This window comes from Meriones unguiculatus, chromosome 7 (assembly GCF_030254825.1).
Source record: "Meriones unguiculatus strain TT.TT164.6M chromosome 7, Bangor_MerUng_6.1, whole genome shotgun sequence".
NCBI lineage: Eukaryota > Metazoa > Chordata > Mammalia > Rodentia > Muridae > Meriones > Meriones unguiculatus.
In genome coordinates, this window is record NC_083355.1 from 80797220 (window position 1) to 80824646 (window position 27427).

General features: G+C 44.9%; 1 protein-coding gene across 1 annotated transcript in view; it reads left to right on the forward strand.

Annotated features, from left to right (window-relative positions):
* Prkch (protein kinase C eta) overlaps positions 1-27427 on the forward strand; it is a 198001-nt gene that overhangs the window by 57402 nt on the left and 113172 nt on the right. The window contains exon 2 of the mRNA XM_060387646.1: positions 6026-6089. Within this exon, the coding sequence (XP_060243629.1) occupies positions 6026-6089 (64 nt within the window). The remainder of the gene's footprint in view (positions 1-6025; positions 6090-27427) is intronic.

Consider the following 27427-nt stretch of genomic DNA (forward strand, 5'->3'; position numbering starts at 1 on the left):
AAGATGTGTTACTTCCCTCAAGTAAGTAACTTTTTAAACTGAAGTATATTGATGCTGCCATTGCATTTAAAAGTGAAGACTCAAAATGGGTCAAAGATTCAAATCCCAAGACTGCTAGAGGAAAATGTAAAGGGAAATGCTTCAGCACATTTTTCTGGGCAAAGGTTTTGTGGGGGATGACTCAGAATCACAGCCAACAGAAGTGGAAATTGACAAATGGAATTACATCAAACTGAAGAGCCACTGAATTTCAAATGAAATGATAGAGCGACGAGGGTCTACAGAATAAGAGATGGTCTTTATAAACTGTCCATCCAGCAAGGGATTTGTTTCTAGAATTAATAAGAGACCCACAGAGTTTAAATCTGGTTTTTAAAGGGCCCATGCTTACATGTGTCATTTCAAAAAAAGATGTATGAATGGTTAAAACACAAAGTCTCACTACTAAGGACATGCAAATCAAAGCTAAGTGAAATAGCATTTGTCTACAATCAGAATGACTACTATAAAAAAATTCTAGTAAGACTGTGGAGAAAAGGGAGCTTTCTGTCATTACAGATTTACCTCATATGAATATTTCGTATGGTATCAGAGGATGTGTAGTTTTTATGATTATTTTTTAAATTAGCATAATGTTTTCAAGATCCACCCTTCTACTGATAGCTCATGTCTGGCCTCTATCAATGGACTTTTAACTGTTTTTATTGTTGTCTGAGGGTGTGTTTGAAAAGTGAAAAGGTCCACCTGCCTTCTAAACTTATAAGGGTCCAGATTCTTCGGTATAGCACATAGCCATGCATACTACGTCCCTTCCCATTTTTCAGTCTTTGGCACCCATTCTTTAAAAATTCTTGTACATTCTTTTTAGCAAATAGTACTACGGCACCTGGATATGTAAAATGAAGTCGACTCCCTCGTCAGAAGTTGCGTTGATTACTAATTCACAGTGGACCAAGACCTAAATGTAAAAGCTACAGTCACAAAATTCTTAGAAGGATTTCAGTAGTGACTTTCCCAGCAAGACTGATGCAATATTGGCACAAATGTTATGGGAGTAACCGACTTTTTTTTTTTTTTAATTGCATTTAAGGGCTACTCCAATAGATGGAACCCATGCTTGACATTATCAATGAAGCCAATAATCCACGGCTAGATAGGTCATGGGCTCTAAGGAAAAAAAAAAATCACCATCGTTATTCTGCTAAATGGACATAACAATAAGATGACTCCCAGTGGCTCGTTACTATACTGATACATCAGTGCCTCAGTCGGATCTCATCAGAAATGTTTATCCCTGCAGTAGGTGTCCTTGTCATAAAATATCATTCTTCAGTAGATGCTGAGAGATGGGAGGGAAAGGGTTGGGTCTAGTGGATACTCAGAAAGTAGACTTTATGTAAGGAGTGGTGGTTTCTAGTGTGGGCTTCCGGATAAATGATGGGGAAGGGATGGAGGAAGGTGGACCCTGAAATAGGAGGTTTCAGAGAAGGGCGTCCACAGTTTGGGGGAAAAGGTCTGTGTTGATATGTAGGAGCTAAATCTGACACTGCCTCTCATCTTCAGCCTTCCCTCTCAGAGGTGCCATTATGTCCTCATTTTCTATCTCATTCCCAAAGTTTAACATCTCAGGAAATTGTGGGTCTGAATCTTCCAGTGGACAGAAAAGAGGATTGAAGAACAGATAGATAGATAGATAGGGAGACAGAGAGTGAGAGAGATGGGGAGGAGAGAGAGAAAGAGAGAAACCATGAGTAAGAGCATTAGTGAGGAGGGCCATGAAAGAGTGATGTCAAGCAGCAGTGGTCCAGACACACACACACAACACAGAGAGGGAAAGAGAAAGAGCAAGAGAGACTTGAAAAAGGTTTGAAGGAAACTTTCAATATGATCAAATGTTACAGAGAAATCAAAGACATGTGTAATTAGTATACTTGTCTTTGGATGATGAAGATGGGCCAGTCATTGGATTTGACAGGGAGAGGAGGAGGTAAGGCTGTAAAAGCTATTTAAAGGATGGAGGGAACCAGAGCATCAGATTATAGGAGATAGCATGCAGAAGGAATGTATAAGCTAATTTTTTTGTTTATTCTCTTTTTCTTATATGAGAAAGAATGTTACGTGTGAGTGATAAAAACAATCCTATTTGAAGCAGCTGAACAATAAAAGAGTTTATGAGCCTGAATAATTGAAAACTCAGGGAGACTGGAGTTTATCAGGAGTTACAGGTTGAAATGACACCGTAAGATCTTGGTCTCCTTCTGTCTTTCAGTTTTCTCCTTTTTGCCTCATCCTCTGGTTCTGTGTGATATCAGGGGTGCCAGATATTTCAGAGTTGCTGTCTTAGCATGAAGTTAAGCAGAAATGATCCCTTTGTCTCTTTCTTGCAGATCTTGAATTCCTGGTTGGATCTACTTAAATTTTGTACCCAAACTCAAAGCTGTCAGAGACCAAGAGCAGAGTGTCACCTTGTGTGTTAGTTATGTATTGGTGTGATAGAACACCTGACAAGAGCAACGTCAAGAAGGAAGGGGTTTGAGGGTGCAGTCCTCCATGGTGGAAAGGTCATGGAGGCAAACACTTGAGGTAGCGTGTCACATGTCACATTACATCTGCAGTAATGAGGCAGCAAGTGATGAACATTTGTGCTTACTTTCTCCTTTTTTTTTCCAATCCAGAACATCATCCAATAGCATGGTACCGCCCACATTTATGGTGGCTCTTCCCACCTCACTTAACCTAGTCTAGATATCATTCCTCACAGATGTTCCCCTAGGCTTGTTCTCTTTGGTGATTCTCAGTCCTGTCGAGTTGACATTGCTAAACATCACAGTCTGTCATTCTGGCTGTAGGGACTTACGCTCTGATTAACTAGTCATAGGTCAGATGTGAACCCTGTAATTTGGGGGAGGGGTCCTAGCTGAACCTTTTGGACCAAAGATCAAGAGCTGCTCTAGGTGTTGCAGTGTGTGTATCACCATCTAGAGAGACGGTTTCTATGAAAACCGTGGCAGGCAGAACCAGAGTCAGTGAGTGGAAATTATTGACCTTGTTACATTTCTGCTCATAGAGAAAGAGCTTCCTGTGGAGCACAGGAATAAAACAGGCCTGCTGTTGATGTAGGTAGTCAGCCATCAGTGGGGATATCAAAGTAAACAACCATGAATAAGTGACAATAGTCAGTCTGTCTGCCCAGCTCTACAACCTCAGGTATCTCTATAATACAGTAAAGAATGTATCTTTACCCTGTGGAAGAGGGGAGGAAGGATTGAAGTAACCAGAGGGGTGAATCAACTAATCTGGGCCCATAGGGGCTTGTGGAGACGGAACTGCCAACCAGGGAGCATGTATGGGACTGACAAATGTCTTCTGCATATATGTAACAGTTGTGTAACTTGATCTTCATGTGGGACTCCAAATAGTGGGAACAGGGGCTGTCCCTGACGCTGTTGCCCGCCTTTGGGACCCTTTCCCTTTACTGGCTGCCTCGTCTAACCTCAATAGGAAAAGATGTGCCCAGTCTTACTGCAACTTGATATGCCAAGGCTGTTGATATCCATGGGGGCCTCCCCTTTCCTGAAGAGAAAGGGAGGAGGAGTGGATGGGGAGAGGGGAGGCATGGGGGGGAGGGAGGACTGGGAGATTGGGAAGAGAGGAATGGGTGTAAAGTAAATTAATTAATTTAAAAAGAACGCATTTTTTTACATTAAAGTCCAGCACACTCTTACATACATGCTAAAATACAATCAAAACTTCATGACATTGGGGCTTGGGGAGATGGCTCAGGCAGTAAAGCACTCGGCTCACAAACATGAAGACCTGAGTTTGGATTCTCAGCACCACGTAAAAGTTGGTGTGCCTCTGGAGGGGGCAGGCAGGTAGGTTCTTAGAGTTCATTGGCCAGGTATGAGCTTCATGTTTAGTAAGAGACCATGTTTCAAAAAATAAGGTAGAGAGCAGGAAGACCCGCCATGTTGACCTCTAACCTCCGTATGTACATGTATGCGTGTGTACCCATGTGCACATGGGTACACACAAAGGAACATGCTTACACAAAGTTTTACAAAACAGTGCTTTTCTTTAACACTCGTGTTTACATCTTCTGTCCTGCGTGAGTCTATTTAAAAATCCCCGCAGTGTTCAATCAACTACCTCGTTCTTCCATCCCTCCGATTAAGTCTTGACCTGCAGTGTGAAACCCCATGGTTAGGTACCCCGTCCGTCTGCTTCAGAAGGACAAAGCTTGACGATGGGGCTTGAATCCGGTCTCTCACGATGATGATAACGCTGGCGAGAAATGAGGAGGCGAGCCTGTTCTCTGTGTGCGAGCACCCGAGTCTAGTTGGTGTGCTCTGACATCTGTCAGGGAGCTCCTAGCCCACTGAGACAAAGTGGCCGTCTCTGTGGGCCCGCTGGGCATTGTTGGTGAAGGCTCTCTTCTTGCTGGTAGTAGGTGTGGGATGGCAGAGGTGGCCTGGCAGTCTGTCTGTCCTCAGGCTATTGGTGATTGCAGCAGCACTAGCAAGCAGTTTGTACTGGGAGGTTGAGCTTGTTGTATTATGTGTCCTTTGTCAAGCCTTTCTTTCTCCTGAAGGTGAGGGAGTGGCTTTTAAAAATAACACCTTTTTGACTTGAAGCAAGTCAAGGCAGAGAGAAGAGACAATTAGACACTGATGTCCCGTTTAGTCATCTCTCCAGAGACGACTATTTTCAGAACCACTCAGTAGAGGTTCGCAAGTGGTGTCATGGTAGTTAACGTGACATTGTGAGTTAGTGTTCGTCGTGATACAAGCAGGTTGAGGTGAGCACAGAAGTGATTTCCAGTGTGGTAATCTCACTGGGCACAGCTTCTGTGCAGAGAAAGGCAGAGTTTAAGAACTGGCTGCCAAATAGAGAGGTAAAGCCTCCAGAGAGTATGAAGTGGTCACATGATACAGTGAAATGTAGTCCTTGGGAGCATGATGTAAGAATAAAATATGTGCAGTAGTGACTCAGAGGAAGACCAGCCCACTTCGGGGTGGTTTGTTTACTTATAGGTACAATACAAGAAGTGAGTTGCACTGTTAAGTTCTGTGGTGGAAGCTGGGCCAGAAAGGCCTCATGCTGTTCCTCAAACTCCAGAGAACAGGGAGACTACAGTGGTGGAGGACTGGGGACACTCCAGGGCCACCTGCAAAAGAGTCAGACAGGTCTCCCGGGGCAGGGGTCCTCTGTCGTATCATGCAATTTGCAGCTTATTTAAAGTGTTATTCTGCCCCCAGAGGTCGTCATGTCTATACTTAGCTGAACATTCTTATTCTAGGTGAAAGGCCAAAGGCAGGAGTGGAGCCATGAGCTGAGTCTGAAGGATTTCCTTGAGGACATTTATAAGTGCATGCATTTTAGTCACAAGCATCTCGTGTTGCAGAGTTTTGTGTCCTTCCAGCTCAAGCATACAGAGATCCAGCAGTTCTTCTGCAGGGCACAGTTCCATCCTGGGTACCCTGCTGTGTGAGGGTCTTTAGAATACATGTCTTGATGCCTCAGGTGACAGATAAACTTCCAGGTCTGTGAGCAGTCGAGAGTAACCAACCCTTGTCATGGACTAGACTGGTCGAAACGAAAGACTCTTCATACGGTTTGCTCCATGAGGCTAGACCTTTGGAGTTGAATAAGCCACATATTTGCTCATCACTTCGTATATGTTGTTATCTTTCCTTGCCGTGTGGTTTAATTGCACGAGGCTCCTACCAGAGAGGCACATAAGATACAGCAGCTACGAGCAAGAGGCAAGTGCATGCCTGCTTTTGTGCATCAAGTGAGGCAAGGAGGGAGCTAGGGCAATTCGAGAGGAATGGAGCTCTGAGCAGGTCTCGAAGCATCGCCATTTCTCAAGATTTCACTTATTGCTTTGTCTCTCCACTGGGCAATGAGAGATTTAGATTCAGCCTCTGGCTGTGATTCATGCATCTAAGCCTCTATTATTTAAGAGCCACAAAAAGTAATTCAATAGTAAAATATAACGCGCTATTTGTTTTTCTCTTTCTAGGTGGATCTGGAGCCGGAGGGGAAAGTGTTTGTGGTGATAACCCTAACGGGAAGTTTCACTGAAGGTAAGAATGAATTTTGAGTTGTTTCTGGAGTATGCGTAGCTTCAGTACATGATTAGGAAGAACGTCTACCAATGGAAATGATAACAGCGGTTCCCGAAAGGTGCTTTAAAAATGTGTAACCCTGTTTGCTCGGCAGTTTGCTGGTTCAGGTTGCCAAGTTCAGTGCCTTTTGTAGAGCTGTCAATCTTGGGTTCTGTTATCACATTCACCGAGTGTTTGGTCTTAGCCACTGTCATCGTAGCTGAGCTGCTGGGTTGTTTTGTTTTTGAGTCATGCCTATTAAATTCTATTTTAGAGTTTTGATTTTGTGCCAGGCTTTTAGTTTGCCTCTAAAAGAAGTTTGAGGATCATGTTTTTTGTTTTTGTTTTTGTTTTTCATAGTCTCCACTTTATTATTATTGTTTAGGCAATCCCATGCTTTAGTTTATGCTACCAAACTATTCCCACAACCAGAAACCATTTTTAAAAAATTGAGGCAAAAATTATATATGGTGAAGTGAAAGATGAAATGTGATTAATTTGAAAAACGTGAATAATTTGAATTTCGGCAAATAACCCAGTAACTCAGCTCTGCAATCCAAGACGCAGGACCTTACTGTCCTTCGGAAGGTTCCCTGTGCTTTCCAACGGTCACTTCTGCTGCCCAGAGCAATAAATATAATACCTTCTCACTCCCATGAAGTATTTCCTGCTCATCCTAGGAGTCTGTGTAAATGGAATTGTATAGCGTGTTCTTTTTTTGGGTTTAGTTTCTTTTGCTTAGCCTCACTTCTGAAGGATTCACTCGCACCACTGTAGGTGTCAGTGTTTTTATCTTTGTTATGAATAATATCCCTCTTGATAAGCCTAGCGCTCATTTGTCTTGGATGTTGCGGGTCTCCCCATCATTATGCGTTATGAACAGTGCTACTGCAAACATCCTTGTATGTACGTTTTGGGGGTGCACACTTTCATCGCTCTTAGGTAGATGTGTAGGAGTGAACTTGCTAGGTATTAGAGTGGCCATGAATCTAGTTACATGGGCCTCGCAGATGGCTTTCTGAAGTGGTCCTGTTTTATGATGCTCCCACTAGCAATCTATGAGTGTTCTAGGCACTCCATGCTCTTACCAACCCTTGATGTAATCGTCCTTTTTAAGGTCAAATATTCCAGTGGGTGGGAACGCTTTTTTGTGGTTATAATATGCATTTGCTGGTGTTGAGAACTTTTTCACATGCTCATTGGCCATTTATATTTCTTCTATAGAAGTGTTCCTTTAAGTCTTTTGCCCCGTTTTCTAAAATTTGTGAATTATTTATGATTTTTTTTGTTGATAGCAAGGATTATACCCAGGGCCTCATGCTTGCTGGCCAGAGCACTCCCCCGTGCAGTCTTCCCCAGCCCCAAGTTAGGTGGAAACACCTTTTTATGGCTGTTTACGGGAGTTCTTATGTTTTCTGAATGGAAGGCCTTTGTGAAAATGCATGTGACAAGTGTTTGTCTCAATCTCCTCTGTGCCGGCCTGTCATCTTCCTTCTGGGAACTGACCTCAGGATCTTGTGTATGCTCTGCAACTGATCTATACTCAGCTCATGCTAGGCCCTCTTCTAGCTTCTCTTTTTGAGATGGGATCTCACTAAGTTGCTCAGGTAAACCTTTAAACTTGTCATCTTTCTGCCTCAGCCTGCCGAGCTTTTAATTTAGTTTAGTTTGTTTGTTTTTGTTTTTAGAATTTAGATTTGCCCAACATGGCAGCAGCATCTTTCATAATTCGTGCATTCTGTGTCTTCTGTATTAGGTCTATCATGGGGTAGGGGAGGTCTCAGAGATGTTTTATTTTGGAATCTTGCAGTTTTTTATGTTGATGTCAGTGTTTCACCCTAGTGTCTGTTGTAACAGGAATGTAGAGTGTTTTCACAGACACTGGTCTTATTACCGTAGGATCATTTGTGCTAAAGCTCCCCATTCTCACTGAACCGCCACACAACTTTCGTTGAAAATCAACTGATCACATGGGTGTGCCTGTTTCTGTACTACTTATCCCGTGATGTTGGTGTCTGTCCATCTTGGCTAATCCCACACTGCCATGCTCAGTGTGCATTTGTGCTAAGACAAACGCTTAAGTTGTGTGAGTACCTCAACTTTGCTCTTGCTTGCTTTGTACTTAAAGTTATTTTGCCCATTCTCAGTATTTTGAATTTTGATGACAGTTTTAACAGAAAGTCTGGTCTCCTCAGACATACAAACATCACTCAAATTACAGTCTGAAGTTTTTCTGTCTGTCCTCAGTATTTTTTCTTTTGCTTGATAGCTTGGACATGGAGAGTCTGGGGCCAAATGAATTTACTTTTTTGCAACAGTGGAATAAAATTAATGTAATGTCACATGCACCAGCCATGGTACAGGGAAACCCAGAAGTGAGAAACGAGGCCGGAAGAAGAGTGGGTGAGATTCTGAAAGTGTGGTCTCACCTTCCTACATTGCTGCAGAGGCCAATGACATATGGTCACGCATGCTATGGCAGGTCTGGCTGTGCTGCAGACATTTCAGGGGTGGCTTAAAGGTGCACTCTAGCTCTCTTGGTCTAGAGTTGCTAGAAGATGTATCTTCCTTCTCTGAGCTGACCTGGGAAAACACGTGGATCTTCTCTTTCTATTTATTCCTCAGTTTTTGTGGGAAGGAAGAAAGAAAGGAAGGAAGGAAGGACAGACTGTTTGGGGGTGAGGTCTCTTAGGTCAAAACAAGTGTACTCTGTTTAGAGCTGACCCTGTGTGACAGGCTGAGTTCATCTTTGATAACTATATCTCCCTCTGAGCTAGTCTTTCTTTCTCCCCGGCTCCGGTAAAAATACCACTACCTGCTGGTGAGGAAGACAGTGAGTTCATGGACTAATGACAGCGTGCCAACAGTGCCTGCTGTCTTAGCACCCTGCCGTAATGTGCTTGCATATTTTAAAAGATGCTGTGGCCTATTTTACACACGAGAAGTAGACTTTAATGTTGAAACTTTGGGAGCAGTGGCATCTATGTGTGGGATTTACTTCAGGAATCGTGGATCTGTCTTGCCTCTTTGGGAGCATTGCCTTTTCATTTGGGACTCTACGCTGGGACTCAGTTTGTGCTTTCATGTGGCTTTAGTCTCAGAGGGCATTTCTCTCATCAGCACAGGAGTTGGGATTCATATCTTCCTCCAACCCCTCTCTTTTTCTCTCTGCCCTTCCTCCTTCCCTCCTACCTCTCCTCCTGCTCTTTGCTCTCTTCTCCTTCTCTCCTTTCTACTCTTCCTCTCTACCTGCCAATGCACCGGCCGCAGCTGTGGCAAGAGCGTGGACTTGGCTTGGGCTCGCTCCCAGCAGGCCCGCTATATTACAATGGGGATAGCATGACCCATGCAGTGTGGAGGCGCTGAAGACAGAGGTGTGCCGAGGGGGGATATAAAAAGAGGCTTGGGACAGGACGGTCCCATTCGTCACTGACAGTGTAGCTGTTAAACAGAACCATCTTTCATTCTCTGAAGGGGGCCAAGTTAGCCAATTGCAGAGTGACACACTACTCCTAGAACTGGAAGTGATGATGGGGTACCAGGGAAGACTCTGTTCATGTGTGCACGGTATGTGTGCATGCGTGTGCGGGTGGGATGCATATGCATGTCGAGGCCAGTGGTTGGTGTAGGGTGTCTTTTCAAACACTCTCCATCCTGTTCACTGTGAGGCAGTCTTTTGCTGGAGATCGCTGATTCAGCTAGACTGGCTGGCCAGCAAGCTCAAAGATCCTACTCTCTGCCCTCTCCAGCTCTGGGATTCCAGGCATGCACCATTGCACATGGCTTTATAAAAGTGGGTGATGAGGCTGGAAAGCAGCTTCTCGTGCTAGTGCATCAAGCACTTCACCAGCTGAGCCATCTCCAGCCCCTGGGGAAGAACCTAAGCAAAGAGAAGCGTGATCTGATTTGGTGTCAGTTGGTTTAAAGACTTGGGAGAAGAGCGTTAGACCGTAAGGGCTCAGCATGTCGAGGGCCGTTAGGAGACTAGAAGGGAAAACTGTTGGGCTTGGGCAAAGCTGGACTGTGAGGGGACAGAGAAGGGGCTTGAGCGATGAACAGAAGTAAAATCAATAGGACTTGGCAATCCGCTCAGTACCAGGGATGAAGGAGGAGTCTCGAGTTGCTCAGGGTGTTTCGGGGTCATTGCTAGGGTGGAAACATTGGGTGGAGGATAAGGAATTTAAGCTTAGGCTGGTGGAATTGGAAGTATTCGTGAGAAGGCTGGGAACATATGTCCAAGCTGAACCTGAAATGAAAGTCTGAACGTTTGCCAAATGTTGCATCTGAGGCCGAGCTCTGAGTGTCAGGCGGAACTCAGGAACATGGATGGGGGCAGGGGACCAGTGAGAACAGTAGGGAGCCAGGTCTGAGCAGCATTGTCCTCTGTGGAATACCAACATATAAAGGCTTTGGCTTACGGTGTGTCAAACCAACCAGCTCCTCTGAGGATTCGCTTGATGGGCACTCCTTTTACTAATGTACTCATTACTGAAATAACAATATTGGGGCGCTCACTGCATGGCACCTACCGTACTCCAGGGTGGCATGAGAATGTTTGATAATGAGGGCTGAACAAAGCATGTGACATAAAAGATGTCCTAAAGCAGTGTTTGCACTGGGGGTAACAGTAGTTTCTTCCTTAAAATAGATTCAGAGAAACTTAGAAACCATTGCCTTGGGGAGGTCACTAGCCCAGGCCTGGAACAGAAACAGCTTACCTTTGAGAAAGGTATTACCCATTAGGTCAGGAGCAGAATCCCTCAGTGCTGAGGCAGGGACATGGCTGGATGCATTGTTATTAGGGAAAGACTGTTTTATGTCAGTCTTCTGCTTTTTGGACAGGGGTCTCTGGAGCTCATGGTCTCATCCAGCTGGGATTTATGAGAGCCACAAAGCAGCTGGACTTTAATAGACCTGGACACTGGCATTATGGCTGACCCGGGTTTCTCTTCAAGACAAGTAGCAAAAAAATGTTGAAATAAAGGAGAGTATTAGAAATGTATCAAATTAAATACATAATTGCTTTATTTGGAAGGGAGCCAACAGAAATAAAGTATAACATTCCTTCACTCAAGAACAGGTCAAAAAGATGTTGCAGTGTATTGTTAGGAATACAGAGAAATGTTATGAGATTTGAAGACAGTGTGGGTTTGTCTGGACTCAGAGTTTCTTAACCTGGGATGTTTGGTCCACAGCGTGAAAACCCCACTCAACATGCCAGGTGATGGAAGCCTATGGCATCAGTGAGGAGGGAGGCTTGTCTTGAGTCTAGCCAGGCTTCCGGATCAAACCATGGGTTTCAGAGGACAGGAGAATAGTTCAAATGTCACCAGGTGATGAAACCAGCAAAATACATAGTGGGGGCATTTTACAGGAAGAGAGGTTTGGTTTCTTTGGCCACAGTTTGAAAGAAAAAAGGAGCCAAGATAATAGAAAGGAGACATTTTAAGTAGGTGTAATGCATGGATCATTCTTACAGGTGGAGACTGTATGGAATTGTTAACATTATTTAGGTGTGATTGTAGATTGAGCATCTATTTACCAATGGTATGCTATAATATCTGTGGTTTATGGATAGCATTAACCAGGAAGAGATTGATGGAGTGATTGATTGATTGATTGATTGATTGATTGAATGAGTGAGTGACTGATTGGTGTGTGTGTGTGTGTGTGTTTGTGTGTGTGTGTATACACTCATGCTTGTAGAGCTTAGAGTTTGGAGTCTTTCTCTTTTGAGTTAGCATCTCACCAAACCTAGAGCTCAGCAACCCAGCAAGAGTACACTTACCTAGCGAACTCCAGTGCACCACCACACCTGGCCTTTTAGGTTAGTGCTCAGGATCTGAACTCAGGCTTCATCGTGAACTATAAGCACTTTATTATCCGAGCCAACTCCCCAGTCCCCGTGAATTGATGGCTGAATCTACAGAATGATTGCATATGTTGCACATAGATTTCTTATGATGCCCATTCTAAGTTTGCATGATTTTGGAGTTGTCATTAATATGAAACTGAAAAGTAAAATAAAACGAAAATACTTCTCTTTTAAACAACAACAACAAACCGGAACCTGGCTTATTTGCTTGACATCAAAATCATGCAGCAACTTTGAATACTTGTGCTCTTCTTCCCCTATACACTAAAGCTGGGGAAAGGCATTTCAAGGGAGGCTATTTTGTTCTTAATTCTCAATTTTTAAGCGTTATGAAAAGGTACGTTAAAAATTTAAATGTCTAAAGGACTTGAGAAAGATTTTTAATATGCCCACGTATTAAGCTGTGAGTCAAAAGCTGCAGGTAGGAAGGGGCGAGGGAGATAATTCCTTTCCATCTGTCACGAAGTTCTCCTTCATCATGAGTGACAGGTGGACTGGCTCCTAACAGTTACATAACATTTTGCAGTTTCATAGCTCCCTGTTAAGAGAATTTCCTGAGCTAATCAAGTGAATCAGGAGAATTAATAATAATAGAAGTATCTTTATGAAGATAGAAGGACAGAGGTCCTGCAAGACTCATTTCTTCCCTGTGATAGTCTCCAGAAGACACAACAGTAACAAACTCACAAAATGCTTGCTGGCTGTGGGCTTGACGCTTGTTTAGAGAAAAGGTGGTGGGTGGTGGCTTTATCTGTTTTTGCTACCATCTTGCAGCAAGTGTCCCTTTGTCTCAGGACTTAGAACTGACATGGTTCCCAGAGACAACACTGAGACAGACCCTGGATATTGGTAACCTCTAGCAGGCAGTGAGTTAGAGTGCAGGGCAATAGAGTCTGACCTCTCTTTCTGTGCTCTTGCCTCAGTTTTTAGCTCATGTTTCCTGTCTCAGACCACTGTTGTATGATTGTAAAGCTCTGGTCAGGCTGTGGCCGCGAGGATGGAGAAGACAGGATGAAGGAGGAGGCTGTTTTGAAGCTGCAGCCCACAGTTCCACTCTCTAATACCATTCATACCCGCCATTTTCTTTTGTTTTTTAATTAATTGATTGATTCACTTTACACCCCAATCGTGGCCTCCTCCCTCCTTTCCTCCTGGTTTCACTCTCCCTCCTTCTCCCTATCCCACTCTCCCCTACTCCTCAGAAAAGGGGAGCCCCTCCCCCCACCAACCCATACCAGCACATCAGGTATCATCAGGACTGAGCAGTCCTGGCCTGAAGAGGCAGTCGCATCAGGAGAAGTGTTCAAAAAGCAGGCAACAGAGTCCATGTCAGAGAGAGCCCCTGCTCCCCTTACCGGATAACTCATCTGCTGGTGGTTGATTTAGAGCATTTCTTTGTCATCTTTGAATCCCTATGACAACTTCTTGGCTTTTATTTTTTTTAATTAGCTTTAAAATATATTCATCTTGTGCATTTCATTAGTCTTGGGAATGAGTGTTTAGTATTCTTGCCAGCCTGTGCAGTCCTTGTGACAGCCATTGTGAAGCCAGCGAGAGGAGCTGGGGAAGAGGGGAGGGTGGCATCCAGCATATTTATGGAACACCTTCTGGGGACCAGGGAAGTGCCACGTTCACACTAGAACTCGGCCTTGCTTCATTCTGTCTGGTGGCAGGATGGCCTCTTAACTCGAGTTATGGAGTCCCCGCCATTCTATACATTATCTCATTTGCTTCCAACAAACGTGTGTGGCTGGTGTGATTCCCAGTGTGCAAAAGGTGAGTCAGTCTGGAGACCCTAACACTAACTGAACCCTAACCCTAACTTCTAACCCTAACCCCTCACCCTAACCCTAACCCCTAACCCTAACCCCTAACCCCTAACCCCTAACCCTAACCCCCAACCCTAACCCCTAACCCTAACCCCCAACCCTAACCCATTTTTCTATAACCCACTGGGAAACCAATGGGTTTGGCCAAACTCCAATCTGCATGGGTTCAAGATCTCTTCAGGGTGTCCATCTGTCCAGAACAGGCAAGCCTGATGGGGGCGGGGGGTTGTATCTACCAAGGGTCCTCTTGCTGCTTTGTAATATGGTTGGGTTCCCACACAAATGGGGGAGGGGGAGAGAGAGAGAGAGGGGCTCACTTTGATAACAAGCCTGTGGTAATGAGTTTATTTAAAAAGACAGAGCCGCCATGACATAATTGTTGAGCTCCAAATGCCAACACTTGCATCAGGGTTGCCTTTCCCACCTAGGTGCTCCGGGGAGCACATCGACACGGGGGCACAGCATCCCATCACGTTGTTCCTTTACTCCACCTTGGAGGGGGCCTGGCTTCGGTGGTGCCCTAGGGCCACCGTCCCCAGAGCCTCACATGTGAGATGCTCTCTTTCTGCAAGGTTGCCATGGCCTCCTCCTTTGGCCTGAAGATCAACATTCACATGGGGCAGCAATCCTGGCAGACACAAGGCCCGTGTCAGGAGCTTCTGGTGGACGGAACTTAAGATTTACCCAAATTGACTGCCATCATGGAACCAGTAGGTCTCTTTAATGGAGACTTGAAGCTAGAACTAAGGGAAAACGAAGATTAAAAAATGAGCCAGGTTTGATGGCCATCTCTGCCTACTTTTTTCCCCATACGCCACCCACCATTCTACCGCTGTGTTGATTTTCGTTACCAAATAAGTTATCAAAACCTGACGCCACAGACGTAAGAGAGTTCCGAGGATGTTTTCAGACATTCTGACGCTCCAGTCTGTTTTTCTTAAGTTACTTAGGTGTTATCTTCTCTTTAACTGCACTGACTTGCTGATACAAAAGGGTGGTGGGTAAAACTTTAGGCTCCTGGGTGGAAATCTTCCCTGAGACTGTACCCTTGGCAGTGTGGTCTTTTTTGCAGGAAGAAGGTAGAAAAAGATGCCTTCGATGAAGCCGTCTTCTTATTAATGTTTGTAAAGTTATTCTGTGTCCGAACAGGCAGTGTGTGTGAGGCCATTTGGCTCCAGTATGGCTGCGGCTCAGAGAAACGGTAAAATCCCTTCCTGGGCACACCATTTTTTTGCACAGAACAGCATTTCTACCTTGGAAGAGTGACAGGCAAACTGTAGCAGTGGAAGTTGGCAATTTGCGAAACAGTTCCCAAAAAAAAAAAAAAAAAAAAAAAAAAATGAGTGGATTGAGTCAGTTACGTCAGAGAGGACAATAGCAGATGTTTGGTGCTGGCTATCAAGACAAAACCTTTACACCATAATTAGGCTTTTGGAAAATTTATCTCTGCCGCTGTGGACTTGACCACTTCTCAATACTTAGTCTTTTCCCGTGAGTGTGCTGTTTATATTAATTCAAACTTGCGATTTTTGAAATTGTGTCAGGAAATCTATCAACTTCTGGAAGAGCTACACGACCCAGTAAACACGTATTTTCAAAGTGAACAATACAAGATGTTACAATAGCACAGTCACGCTGAAATTGTTAGACCCTACCGATGGATTTTAGTGTAAAAGTTGCCAAAGTTTTATATCCCACGTTGGAGCTAACTTTCAAGACACTACCATTCGTTGAGTTTTAATGGATCAAAGAAAATAGCCATAATTATCTGAAAAGGGCTATTAAAATGCTTTCTCTTTAAGCTCTCCTCTACGTGAGGATGGATTTTATTTATTCTCTAACTAGAAAAATGCTTTGTCATGGAAAAAGTACGGAAACAGATGGAAGAAAGAAAGCTGTTGCTTTTAAGTCAGGCACCAATTACATTTCAAATTATAAAATAATGTGATCATTTAACTTTTTGCTTCATTTTGAAATAAGTGGTTGCCTTTTAAAATGTCATTTTACGGTGGAATGGATTTGTCGTTACTGTTTTTAGTAAAGGAAAAAAATGTTTAAACTGACGTTTCAGTCACTAATGTGCCTGTATTGGTAAAGTGTATATGACCAGAAGCTCTTTCAGTGCCTGGTCACTTTAAAGGGTATAAAGGAGTCCTCAAACCAAAAAGAAAACTCTTAGAATGCTTAGGTTTCCGAAAAGCTCATCATTTAGTGATAACTGAGAGAAGACATTGACAAATGTTTGCTTACGCTCTATTGACTACCGATGTAATAACAGAACTAATTTAGCCACGTTTTTTGGTCTTTTGTTTTTGTTTGTTTCTTTTCAAAGTCCTTGGGTGGGTTCGAACCTGTGTTTTTAAAACTATAAGGTTTATGCTCTGAGGCGTAATCTCTTCAGCCAGTTGTGCTTACAAGCCTGCTCTCAGAGAACTAAGGTCAGAAAAGGAGTGATACCAGAACAACTCCCCGATTCAGGGTTACAGGGAGCTGACGTTTAATCGGGGCAGATCAGGGCAGGCCCTGGCACTTCTTGAGCAGGTGGTCAGAGCTGTGAGCTGCCAACGGACACAGTGCAGACACCAGCAACCTTGCTCCATGTGTGTGGGCCACCCACCTGTTAACTGCACGCTCCTTGGGAACCAGGGCTCTTGTAAAACAGTCTGGCTAGATTCAGGTTGTTTTTTTTTTTTTCAGGCTAATCATCCTACGTTGAGACTACACCGACATCAGATACTCTCAGTGGAAAAAGATTTGGGTAGAACAGAAATTATTTAATTTTTTTTGATAGAAAATGTATTTCTTCAGCATTTTTCCCTCCTAATTATATTTTAATCTTATTTCCAACCACTCCTCTTCTTTCTGCTCGTTTTGTCCAAAGGAACGAGACAGCGGGTTTTCCATTTTCTCTGTCAGTTACGTGGATGTGCTGTTCTCTTTCTGAGGTTTCCCCAGCAACACCTTGTGTCAAGTGGCAGGCGGAAGGCAGAAAGACACATTTCTCTTCCCTTTCCCCTCTCCTCTTTCCCCCACTAATCCTTACCTTCAGCATCGTGACTTCACCCTGGGTTCTGAGATTTGTGTTCTGGGTGTCAAGCGAGTGTTGGATGATACTACCTCAACATGGATGCAGTGGCCTAGGGTTGTAAACACACTGTGTGTGCCAGGGATCACCTTCGATGTGGCGCCTCAGTGCTCATTTTACTTAGGGGAAAACAGTCGCTGCCTCCGGGAATTTGTATTTGGCTGGCTGCACAGTATGTGGGGTTGAGAAATACTCATAAATGACACCCCCCCTCGCCCCAGTCTCACTCAACAAGTCTCATCCATCCATCCATCCATCCATCCATCCATCCATCCATCCATCCACCTCCCACCTAGCCATCCGTACAATAAAGTACTTCTAGAGAAGGTCATGTCATGGATGTATGTGCTTACATGTATATGTGTACCATACTTTATAATGATACTGTTTTGTCCCCATAGAACTCAAACTTCAGCTTGTGGGCGGAGCCTCGATTAGACATTGTAAGACAACGCGATTTCCTTACTCTGTGGGGCTGCAAGAGTGTCATCTGAGCCGTTGAAGGAGGCGAGGAAGGGTGTAGTCTGTGAAATGGGAGACAGGGAAGGAGAAGAGCGTAAACCCTGAGAAGGGAGCCAGGAACGAGTGAGAACTGCAGCGCGGAGAGGAATGTGGCGAGGCCCTGAGGCTGCTTGTGTGTCGTGGTTGTTGGCACAAGGTCAGCTCTCTGCCAATGCTACTTCCATCCTCAGGAAAATTCCCATGTCACTGCAATGTAGCTCACTGCAGCTTCCCACTGGGACAACTGAACATCCTCTTGTAACTCTGGGTAGAGGCCTGGAGAGCTGAACGTGGTCCCGCTTACAATGATACCATGCACGCTGCCAAAGCAAAATTGATTCTAGGTTCACCACGAGAACTTTCTCAAGTTCTGAAAGATCTGTACTGGTTTGTCATTGTTCCAAGCTACACTGGAAACCCTCTAACCACTCAATGTTACTATAGTGCAGCTTACTAACCATTCAACGGTTACTGACTTTATTACAGCTTACTAACCGTTCAGAGTTCACTTTGGGTTGAAATTGAATCCGGAGCTATGTAACAAGTCTGTGCACCGCTCAGAGTAATTAGCTGTGATTCAGTTTGAGTTATGGCTCATTAAAAAGAAAATTTAACTTATTTATGCCCTTTGCCATTCAAAAAACACGGGTCAGGAAATTTAGGCCGGAGCCTCTGTTCTTGACTCCAGGTGAGCCATCATTTGTGTGCAGTTTGAGTAGATGTTGGTGACATATCGCTCTCCTGACCGTCTGCAGCTGTGAACAGGCAGAAGCCTGGGATAGGGGAGACTCCGTCTGTACCTTTAGGAAGCTTAATTCTCTCTGCATGTTGACGAAGCTTACTGTTTGTGTATAGATGGATACAGTCCTCATTCCCCCAGTCCTGAGGGTTTACCAAGTGCTGAAGACAGGAACTTCGAAAGCATGACATGGCAAGAAGAAAACTTAAAGTAATGGGTTTACTTAAAATTCATGGTGGGAAAAACAGGTTCTGAGGCCTAGGACTGAATCCAAATCTTTGACTATAAGACAGAAGCAGCCAGTTTGAACAAGGCACTTGCCTGGCTGAATCTTGACCGTTTTCGGATACTTCCATCATGTGCTAAGTCATCTAATTTGATCAAGGGAAGGTTTTGACGGTTAGGAAAGTTGCCAGTTGTTGAGCTACATGGGGGAAAGTTGCATAGAGGAGTGGATTGCTTTGCTGTAATCCTTTAAGAGCTGACAAACAGACCAGCTCAATGGTTCAGTGGATAAAGGTGGCTGCTGCCAAGCCTGAAGACCTGAGTTCAATCCCTGAGGCCCATATGGTGGAAGGAAAGAATTGACTCTGTCGGCTAACAGCCTTTGTAATCCCAGCAACCTCTCAGTGCTGATATGGGGACTCGGTCTATCCTTGAAGGTGGTAAAATTCAACGTGAGTGTGATTTCTGGCTCTGCTTTCCATCTGTTAGACAGACCAGGAACAGGCTACAGGATCATCCCTTTTTTAAAGGGACAGAACCAGGCAAAGGCAATGCTAAGTGACTCCAGTTGAAATTGCCCCCCCCAAATTTTATAGTACTTACCCTAAGAACAGGTTTGATTGCTACTCCGAAAAACAGCAACAAAAACAACCAAAGTCTGCTTTTTCCATCTCGTATTTGACAGCGCTCTGATCACTGCTGCACCTGTGTGCTAATTCTTAGATGCAAGAATGGATCAAATAACTCAGTGAGCACCTCTCCATCTGATTCGAAAGTGTGATAACATCACGCTGACTTTCTCAGCGCTGAGGTTTGCAAAATTGTCTCAGAAGGTCAGTGCTTCCAGCTCCATCAGTTTTGATCTCTTCCTCCTTGTTGCCGGGCCCAGTGGCCCCAATCTGCTTTGTCTAGGCCTTGCTATCATCACAGTGCTTTTCAGTTAGTTTTCTGACCTCCCGCACTGACTATTAGATCTCGCCTATTGATCTTTATTGTATAGAGACTATTATGAGATATGTCTCATACTGAAAAAAGGGGAACACTGATATTTACGTGGCGGACCAGGATAGGGAAGCAAGAAAGGATGTTGGAGAAAAAAAAAACTGACTTAAAAGTGGAAAGCGTGTTCATCAGTGATCCTTTTTATAGTCTGATCGTGTAATTTGCCTATTTAAATCTCCCAGTCGGAAACACTTTGGTGGTGAACACTTAGATCATGGGTTCAGGTGTCTCTAAAAGGAGTAATTTATTTCCTATGGTAACATGCTGGCTCTCAAATAAGTCATAAGTCAGTAGTGTTTGTTCTGTGGGAGGAAATAATGTCTGGCTACCCTCATCTCATCTCCTGGACCCTAAGCATCCCTTGAGCCAAAGGACATATGACAGTTCGTGGAGCAGATAGTAACATCCTCTTTCATCGTGCGCTTTCTAAAGGATTCATGCATAAAGACTGAAGCTTACCCTGGGAGGGAGGCATGCTATTTAACAAGTGTTTTTGAAAGCAACATTTCAGTAGGACTGATAGCTTCCCCTTCTCAGGGGGAGCTGAGGGACCGCTCAGCCTCTGTTGTGAAGGATTCCCCTCAAGACTGTCTGGCTTGTCAATATTTTCTACACCTCTTCCTGGAGTGTTCTTTGAAACCCTGGATTTCTGCATTCTTGCTCTCCTGAATGCTTGAACACACCCTGAATACAATCCGTATGAAGCCTGCTATGGACTGTCGTAGTTAGGTTTCTATTGCTGTGACAGAAATGCACACTGCGACCAAAAGCAACCTGGGAAGGGGAGGATGTATTACTTCTTATACTTCCACGTCACAGTCCATCATTGCTGGGTGTCAGGGTAGGAACTCAAGGCAAGAATTGCAGCAGAAGCCATGGAAGAGTGCTGCTTACTTGCTTCTCATGGCTTGCTCAGCCTGTTGTTTTGTTTTGTTTTGTTTTGTTTTTTCATATAATCCAGGGCCTGTCCAGGGGTGTCACTGCCCCCTGTAGTATGAGCCTTCCCACATCAATTGTCAATCAAGATACTATATCATAGACTTGTCTACAGGCCAGTGGTATTCAGGCATTTTCCCAGCTGTGGTCCCCGCTTCTCAGATAACTCTAGTTTGGATCAAGTTTACGTAAAGAGGGTCAGCACAACTGACTCCTTCCTTCCTTCCTCCCTCCCTCCCTCCCTCCCTCCCTCCCTCCCTCCCTCCCTTCCTTCCTTCCTTCCTCTCTTTCTTTCTTTCTCTCTCTCTTTCCTTCTTTCCTTCTTTCTTTCTTTCTTTCTTTCTTTCTTCCTTTCTTTCTTTCTTTCTTTCTTTCTTCCTTCCTTCCTTCCTTCCTTCCTTCCTTCCTTCCTTCCTTTCTTCTTTCCTTCCTTTCTTTTTTTTTTTGTGGCTGTAGCCTGTATGTAATCAGGGATGGCCATATAACCCATGCGCTAAGCCAGCTGCAGGTCTGCCTAGCTTTGTATAGAGCGACAGTGTTCTTGAAATTTTCCCACTTGAACTCTTGAGAAAGGGCCAGGTTTCCCAGTGCATCCCATTCCCAGCAGTCCTGTTCTCTTCATTTCCTTCACACCCCCATGCTTCCATCCTTGGCCTCAACACGTAGTCACTGGGAAGTACATAGTGGCCATGGGGGAAGGACGCCATCTTTATTAGAGTCAAATCTATGACCACTTTTCTTACCGTACAGAAACATTTTTCTTACAGCATTCAGCATCCTAGCCTGATCAGAAGTGTCTTCATATCCAGTTTGGGATAGTATAGTTTTACTATTCTAAGGGGCTTTGTGGGAGAGCAGGGGGAGAATTGAAAAAGAAATCTCTTTCATATTTTTGTTTGATTCCAGAAAATAAGCCCTGCTTTCAGGTGGATCTTTTTAAATGGTTTTGCTTTTAGACATGTTCATGATGTTCACAGTGTAAGAGATCAAAAGAGCTCGTTGCTAACCTTTTACTTAATAGCAACAATCCCCTACCCATGGAGCTTTCGGGGGGTGAAGGGGGAAGCTCTCTGCTGTGCTGGAGATACGGGGGTGGGTAGTTAGAAGCCATTAGCTTTAGATCACATCAACCAGTTCTGCCACATGTGACTAGGTGAGCGACTTTGAGCAATGGTGTCTAGCCCATGGACCTACTGATACCTCTCCCTAGGATTGCTGTAAAGGTTTCAGGAGATTATGCACTCAAGTACACACCCACAGGGTTACATTAGGGTCTGATGAAGCTCATGGACCCACCCACTTTTAAGGAAATCCTTAACCCATTTGCTTCTAGGTTCTTGGTGGTGAATCATGCAGAAGGCACTGGAAAAATATTATGATTACATAAGCCCTGCTTCTCAGCCATTGTTTCAAATTCTAGGCAGCAACTGAATGTCACAGGATGCATGTCACCGCGGGGTGGGGAAGGTGCAGGAAGGATTCATTATCATCCCTCCGCCTTGCCAGTTTTCAGCTCTCCAGCTGGAACATATGTTGCCCCTAAATCCACCCCTCAGACCTGGAGCTCCCCTTTTCCTGGGGCATGGGGTGAGGGTCCAGCTAACGCCCAGGCTGCTGACCATCTTCTGATGGCCGACTCTGCTATGAATGGTGGTGTGTAGACTCACCCTACTGTAGGCATCTCAGTGCTGTCCTGAAGCAGTGTCCCGACCTCAGTTCTGTGGTGATCAGAGAGCCAGAGAGTTTTCATCCCAGGGAGCTGCTGTCTGGGGTCTCTTTGCAAAGCATCCCCATGATGGCTGCTTCCTTCAGTATAAACGAATACAATGTGCACCTTCCCCCTGGAGGCTCTGTTAAGATGAATACAAACAACCAATATTTACAGGACATTTCTAAGTCCCAGAAACAAGATTTGTTTTAAGAGATTGAATGCCACCTGACCAGCGGAGTGGCCATTTACTAGGTTGTTGAGTCCCAAAGAAATGGAATTGGTTCACTCTTTGTAGATTTTTTTTATGTCCCTCAGTCTTTCTCCAAATATTTGCCTTCATTTATTAAATTAGTTCCCATTTTTTAAAGTAAAATATGCAGTGAGTTTGTGGTTTTAACCTGACAGGCTTGGTTGTCTTTGAGTTACCAGATAGCATCTTTCGCTTGAGTCCACAAGCTGGTCTTGCTGGCTTGCTGGCTTGTTTTGTTTAAGGCTTAATTTAACCGCCACCCAGGTCCTTTGTAAATACGTTCAAGTGAAAAATGCATTGAAGAATCCAGTTCTTGCATAATTAATTACTACACACCATGCACATTTTGTAGGCAAAAATTATAATCTTATTCCATGCAAAAGGGGAAACATGCCTGACAAGCTTGCTTCTTCCTAATCTGTTCTGTGTGTGTGGGTGTGTGGGTGTGGGGCGGTATACTGTGGGATAATGGAAGCTCATTCGCTGCAGCCTGCAGACCTCATGAAAGTGTGTTCAAGGCTCTTTTCATTGAGGGCTGCTGGGAAGTCCTGCTGCCAGGAGAGAATGGAGTCTGGCTCAGGGTATTGGCTTCTCGTTGACAGCACCATTTCCAGACTGTGGAGTATGATGGAGGTGACTGTTGTGGTTGACTTTCCCCTCTCCATTGGATTCTTGGAAGCCATGTTTCCTTTATCCCTTTGCTAGTTCAAAGAAAAGAGTCATCTGTGGTCAGCATGTCTGGCATTTTCCTCTTGGGTGGTCACCTCCCTACTTCCATCAACTTGCACTTATCACACTGACTGGTATACCCACACAGTGTCCTGAAGCCCACTGGGAAGAGCGTGGCCAGATACATTTTGGAAGTGGGGAGTGATGACAGAGATACAGAGAAGAGAATGGGAAGTGAGGGGCTCCATCTTCTCCTCAGCTCTTCTGTCAGTTGGGTGTCAGGATCTGTACATCTCCTGGAGAAAAGAGCAACAGAGTCCAGCAGGGACAGCTCCCTAGTGACCTCTCAGACACAGGCACCATGTGACAGAGGGTATCTTTGCTAAGCATGGCGCTGAGGCACTCTGGAGGCGGCCATCATCATGCTCCTAATTTATGTATTGCTCTTGGCTGGTGTCCTCTGCCATCTTAAGTAGCCAACATTGCAGGTGGAAATGGTTGTATAGTAGGAAATAGAGTGACTTCTTTCTCTCTTACTCTCCCCATCTCTCTCTTACACACACACACACACACACACACACACACACACACACTTTGGCATATCTTCAGAAGGATCAGCGGATAGTTATAGAGAGTTAATCAATTCAGGATGCCTCTTTCAACCAACAGAACCAATGGATTTATTCAGGCCTTTAAAGCCGGTGGGATAGATAGCTCTTCAGGATACCTAAGGGGGCTTTTACTGTTACTTAAGATTCTGTAAGGAGGATGGAATTTACTGAGCTCTAACATAAACAAAATACGAATAAGACAAGCGAAAGAGGGATTTGCAATACGCCAGACGCCAGATAAGAGAAATGGGAGGCAAGTCGTATGAGATCTGTGTATTTAAAAATGCCCGGAGCCAGATGTGTAACATGCTGACACCTTGCTTGCCTGGAATGCGTGAGGCTGTAGGTTTGATCCCCAGAAGCACAGACAGAACAGAGCAAAGTAAATTTGGAGGTAGGTGTATCCTGCAGTGTCACGAACCTGTACTGAGAGAGATTTCTGGTTGTAGAAGAAAGATGAGTTATTTGGATGCTTCCTGTCCCCTCCTCTTCCCTTCCCTCCCCTCTCCTCCCGCTCGTTCCCCTCCCTTCCTCCTCTTCTCCCCACTCCCCTCTTTTTTTGAAAGGTTCTCACACCTAGCCCTGGCTGACCTCTAATTCATTATGTGGCCAAGTGTGACCATTAATCTTAAGGCCTCTACCTCCCAAGCGCTGGGATTACCAGAGGATTATGCAATGCTAGGGACTGAAATGGAGCGTTGCGCCTGCTAGAGGGCTCTCTCTGGGATGAACTGCATCTCTGCTCAGACGCTGGACATTTACAAAGTCCGTCCTGGAGCTTCTCAGTCCTGAGCAGGGTGAAGAAACTGACAGAGACTGGGGCGGGAGGTGGGGTGGGGGAACACATCCAAAAGGATCAGAAATGACTTTGTCTGGTGTTCACCCAGGACCAGAATAATACCTTTGCCTACCAACGAGACCACGGACTTCAAGAAAGAGGCTTGGCGCACTGGGCAGGGCACTAAGAATATAGCCAGGTCTTGCCTCTCCTGTGGAGGGTAACTGTCCCTGAGTGAAATTCTGCTGTGGTCCACCCTGTAAATCGTAAAAGCAAGACCTGATGATATCAAGCTCTTTCCAAGTACCTTAACTGGGTCACAGATGAAACTGAAAATGTGCGGTGGGTGAAACTATCTGGCACCGAGCAGGCAAAATTCACAATGTCTGGCATCCAATCAGAAATTACCAGGCAAAGCTCGAGAAACTATTACCCATAATGAGAGCAGTTCATTTGAAACTAACCTGAATGCTGGTGTTAGAACTGACAGATAAGACGGTTAACACAGTTAGAACTGGATTTCCTGTGTTTAAAATGTTAGTTGCAAATGTGGAAGATTTTTTTTTTTTAAGTCCCCAACTGTATCTCAAACCACCCCTGAGGGAGCTCTGGATGAGAGCAGTGCTACTGTCTGGCCTAGCAAGCAGTGGTCACCTCCATCTTGCTGCATTTGATGCTCTCTTAGAGCCCTGCACGCCGACGTCTACGCTCGGAAATCCGAGGACCCTCCTGGTACCTCCATGGCTCTTCCTTGCTTACGTCTTTGGGCGTCTCTGCCCCCTTCAGTCAGTTTTCTTCCGGGGTCTGCTCTCAGCATTGCCCGCACCCCCATCTCACCGCTCCCAGTGCACAGGGTCCATTTTGATCTTGGATTGTTCTCTGCTAACCATCCCTTCATCTGTATCAGTGGCCCCGGTCTCCGGAGCCCTAGCCTTAGTCACGTGTCTAAGTCATGTACTGCGCACGCCCAGCTGGTCTTCACCCTTTCATTTAGCAAACACACATCTTCTGTCCCTCTGTTTCTTTGGGTATAAAATGCAGCACAGGGTGAATGAAAGTATCCTTCTCCCGCCCCACCCCCACCCCGCTGTGCAGACACCGCTTTGTCTCCTTGATTAGCTTTCCTGTCTCCTTCCGAGTTCCTGTCCATCTTTCTCTGTCTCAGGACTGGGAACCTTTGAGGGGCCCATTCCACTTCAGTTCTCCCTGTGAACCCCGGGATCATCACCCCAGATTCCACCCTGTTTCGGTCATGGCTTCCTTGTGGAATGCCAAATCTTGAGCCCAAGTATTTCCCCACCTGTGTGTTTCGTTTTTCCAGCTAAACTAAAAGAACCTGAGGTTAGTGTTCATTGAGTACCCTGCACCCTTCCCCTCCCTAACGTGGTGATGTGTGTCTAAACAAGACGAGAAAAGGCGAAGGAAGACTAGCTCCTGTCATTTCCCCCTGTAATAAGATGCCCAGCTACAACCTTCCCCGTATCCCCTATATCATCTTTGTGTTATTCTGGAGATTTTTATTTAGCCCTTCATTTTCAGCTAGACAAGTGCTGGGGAAGAGAGTTGGTCTTGAGTAAGGACGCGTAATCGGTCAGTGAAGATGCACATTAGGGTCTGCATAGGGATCTTTGGCTAGAACTCGCTTTAGGACTATGTTGCGTGGACTCTCTTTCTTTTCAGTAACAGACCCCTTAATGCTATACTGGGTCAGCTCTGTAACTTTCTCATCACCTTCATTTAGAGTAAAAGCTATTTTGATTGTGGTAGAAGGCACGTGACATAAAAACTCACCATCTTATTTATGTATACGTGGCATTAAGTACACTCACACTGTGTGTAACCACCACCACTCCGTCCTTCCCCTGAACGCTTTCCCTTTTGATAAAATTAAATCTGAGTGGCCATTCAACACCAGTTCCTCTATCCCAGGGCAGCCACCATATTGTTTTCCTTCTCTTTGAATCTCACTATTCTAAAGACCTAATGTCAGTGCCTTCTTTCTGTATCTGTTCATTTTTTTTTCAGTCTTCTTTTCCCTTCACATAGTATGCTCAGAGGTCAGCCACACTGTGATATGTGCCAGAATTTTGTTCTTTTTTTTTAATCCCAAAGATACTCATTATCTCTACATAAATTTGCGCACTTGAGTCACTCACCTTCAGTGTTAAAATATTTCCATATTGCTAAGATTGAACCCTGAGCCTTCTGACAAAATTGCCTCCGACCAAGTGGACACTTCTGGGGCTCACCTCCTCTCACTTGGCTCAGCCGTTTGGAGTAGAGAAGAGGACGAGGTCTTGTCCTAAGATACAGTTTCCCTCCTCATCTCTCCATATTCTCTTTCTCCTGACCCCTCCCTGTTTGCCCTAGGGGGACTCTTAGCATTTCCTTAGGCCTCAGGGAGGGGAGAGAGTGATTTCTCACCCAAAGCACTGGTACCCTTCCTTACATAGACACATCCTGACTTTGAAAGTGCAGGGCAGAAAGGTGGTGGTGTGGGTACTGGTCTTATCTCCAAGAAGGCCCCGTACGAGAAGGCTCTGAGAGCTTGTACTGAGGGGTGCTAAAATTCTGCGACAACAGGAAAAGTCCACCCAGTATCCTGCTGCATACAAATTAAAATGAATCTGGTAGTTACCTATGCCCTGCAGAGGGTTTGCACAGAAATTCTGTCTTCTTCCCATCTTCCCTTTTTTCCTTTCCCTGTCCTTCCTACTTGAAAATGAAGTGTTGGGATTTTAAACCCTTTCTTAATCTCTGCAGGCGACTCCACTCTCTGCAGAGGCCAGCCTCTTTCTTATACATGGACTTCTCTGAAAGGGTTTGCCTCAGGCGAGCTGAACGCTACGTTGCTTTACCAAATAGAATCTTTATTACTCTCCTTGTTGGCAGTCTTCCCTGATTTCTCATTCTCGGGGAATGGAAAGTGCCTCGTTTCTCAGGCTGTTGGTACGGCACAGCAGAGAAAATGATCCCCATGAACTGGCTTGGTGGTTTTGAACCCTCTGATTTGGAAGACCACCACTAAATTCCCCAGATTTGAGTCCCAGCACTTACATGGTAGCTTACAACTGTCTGCAACTTTAATTAAAGGGGAGCTGGTGCC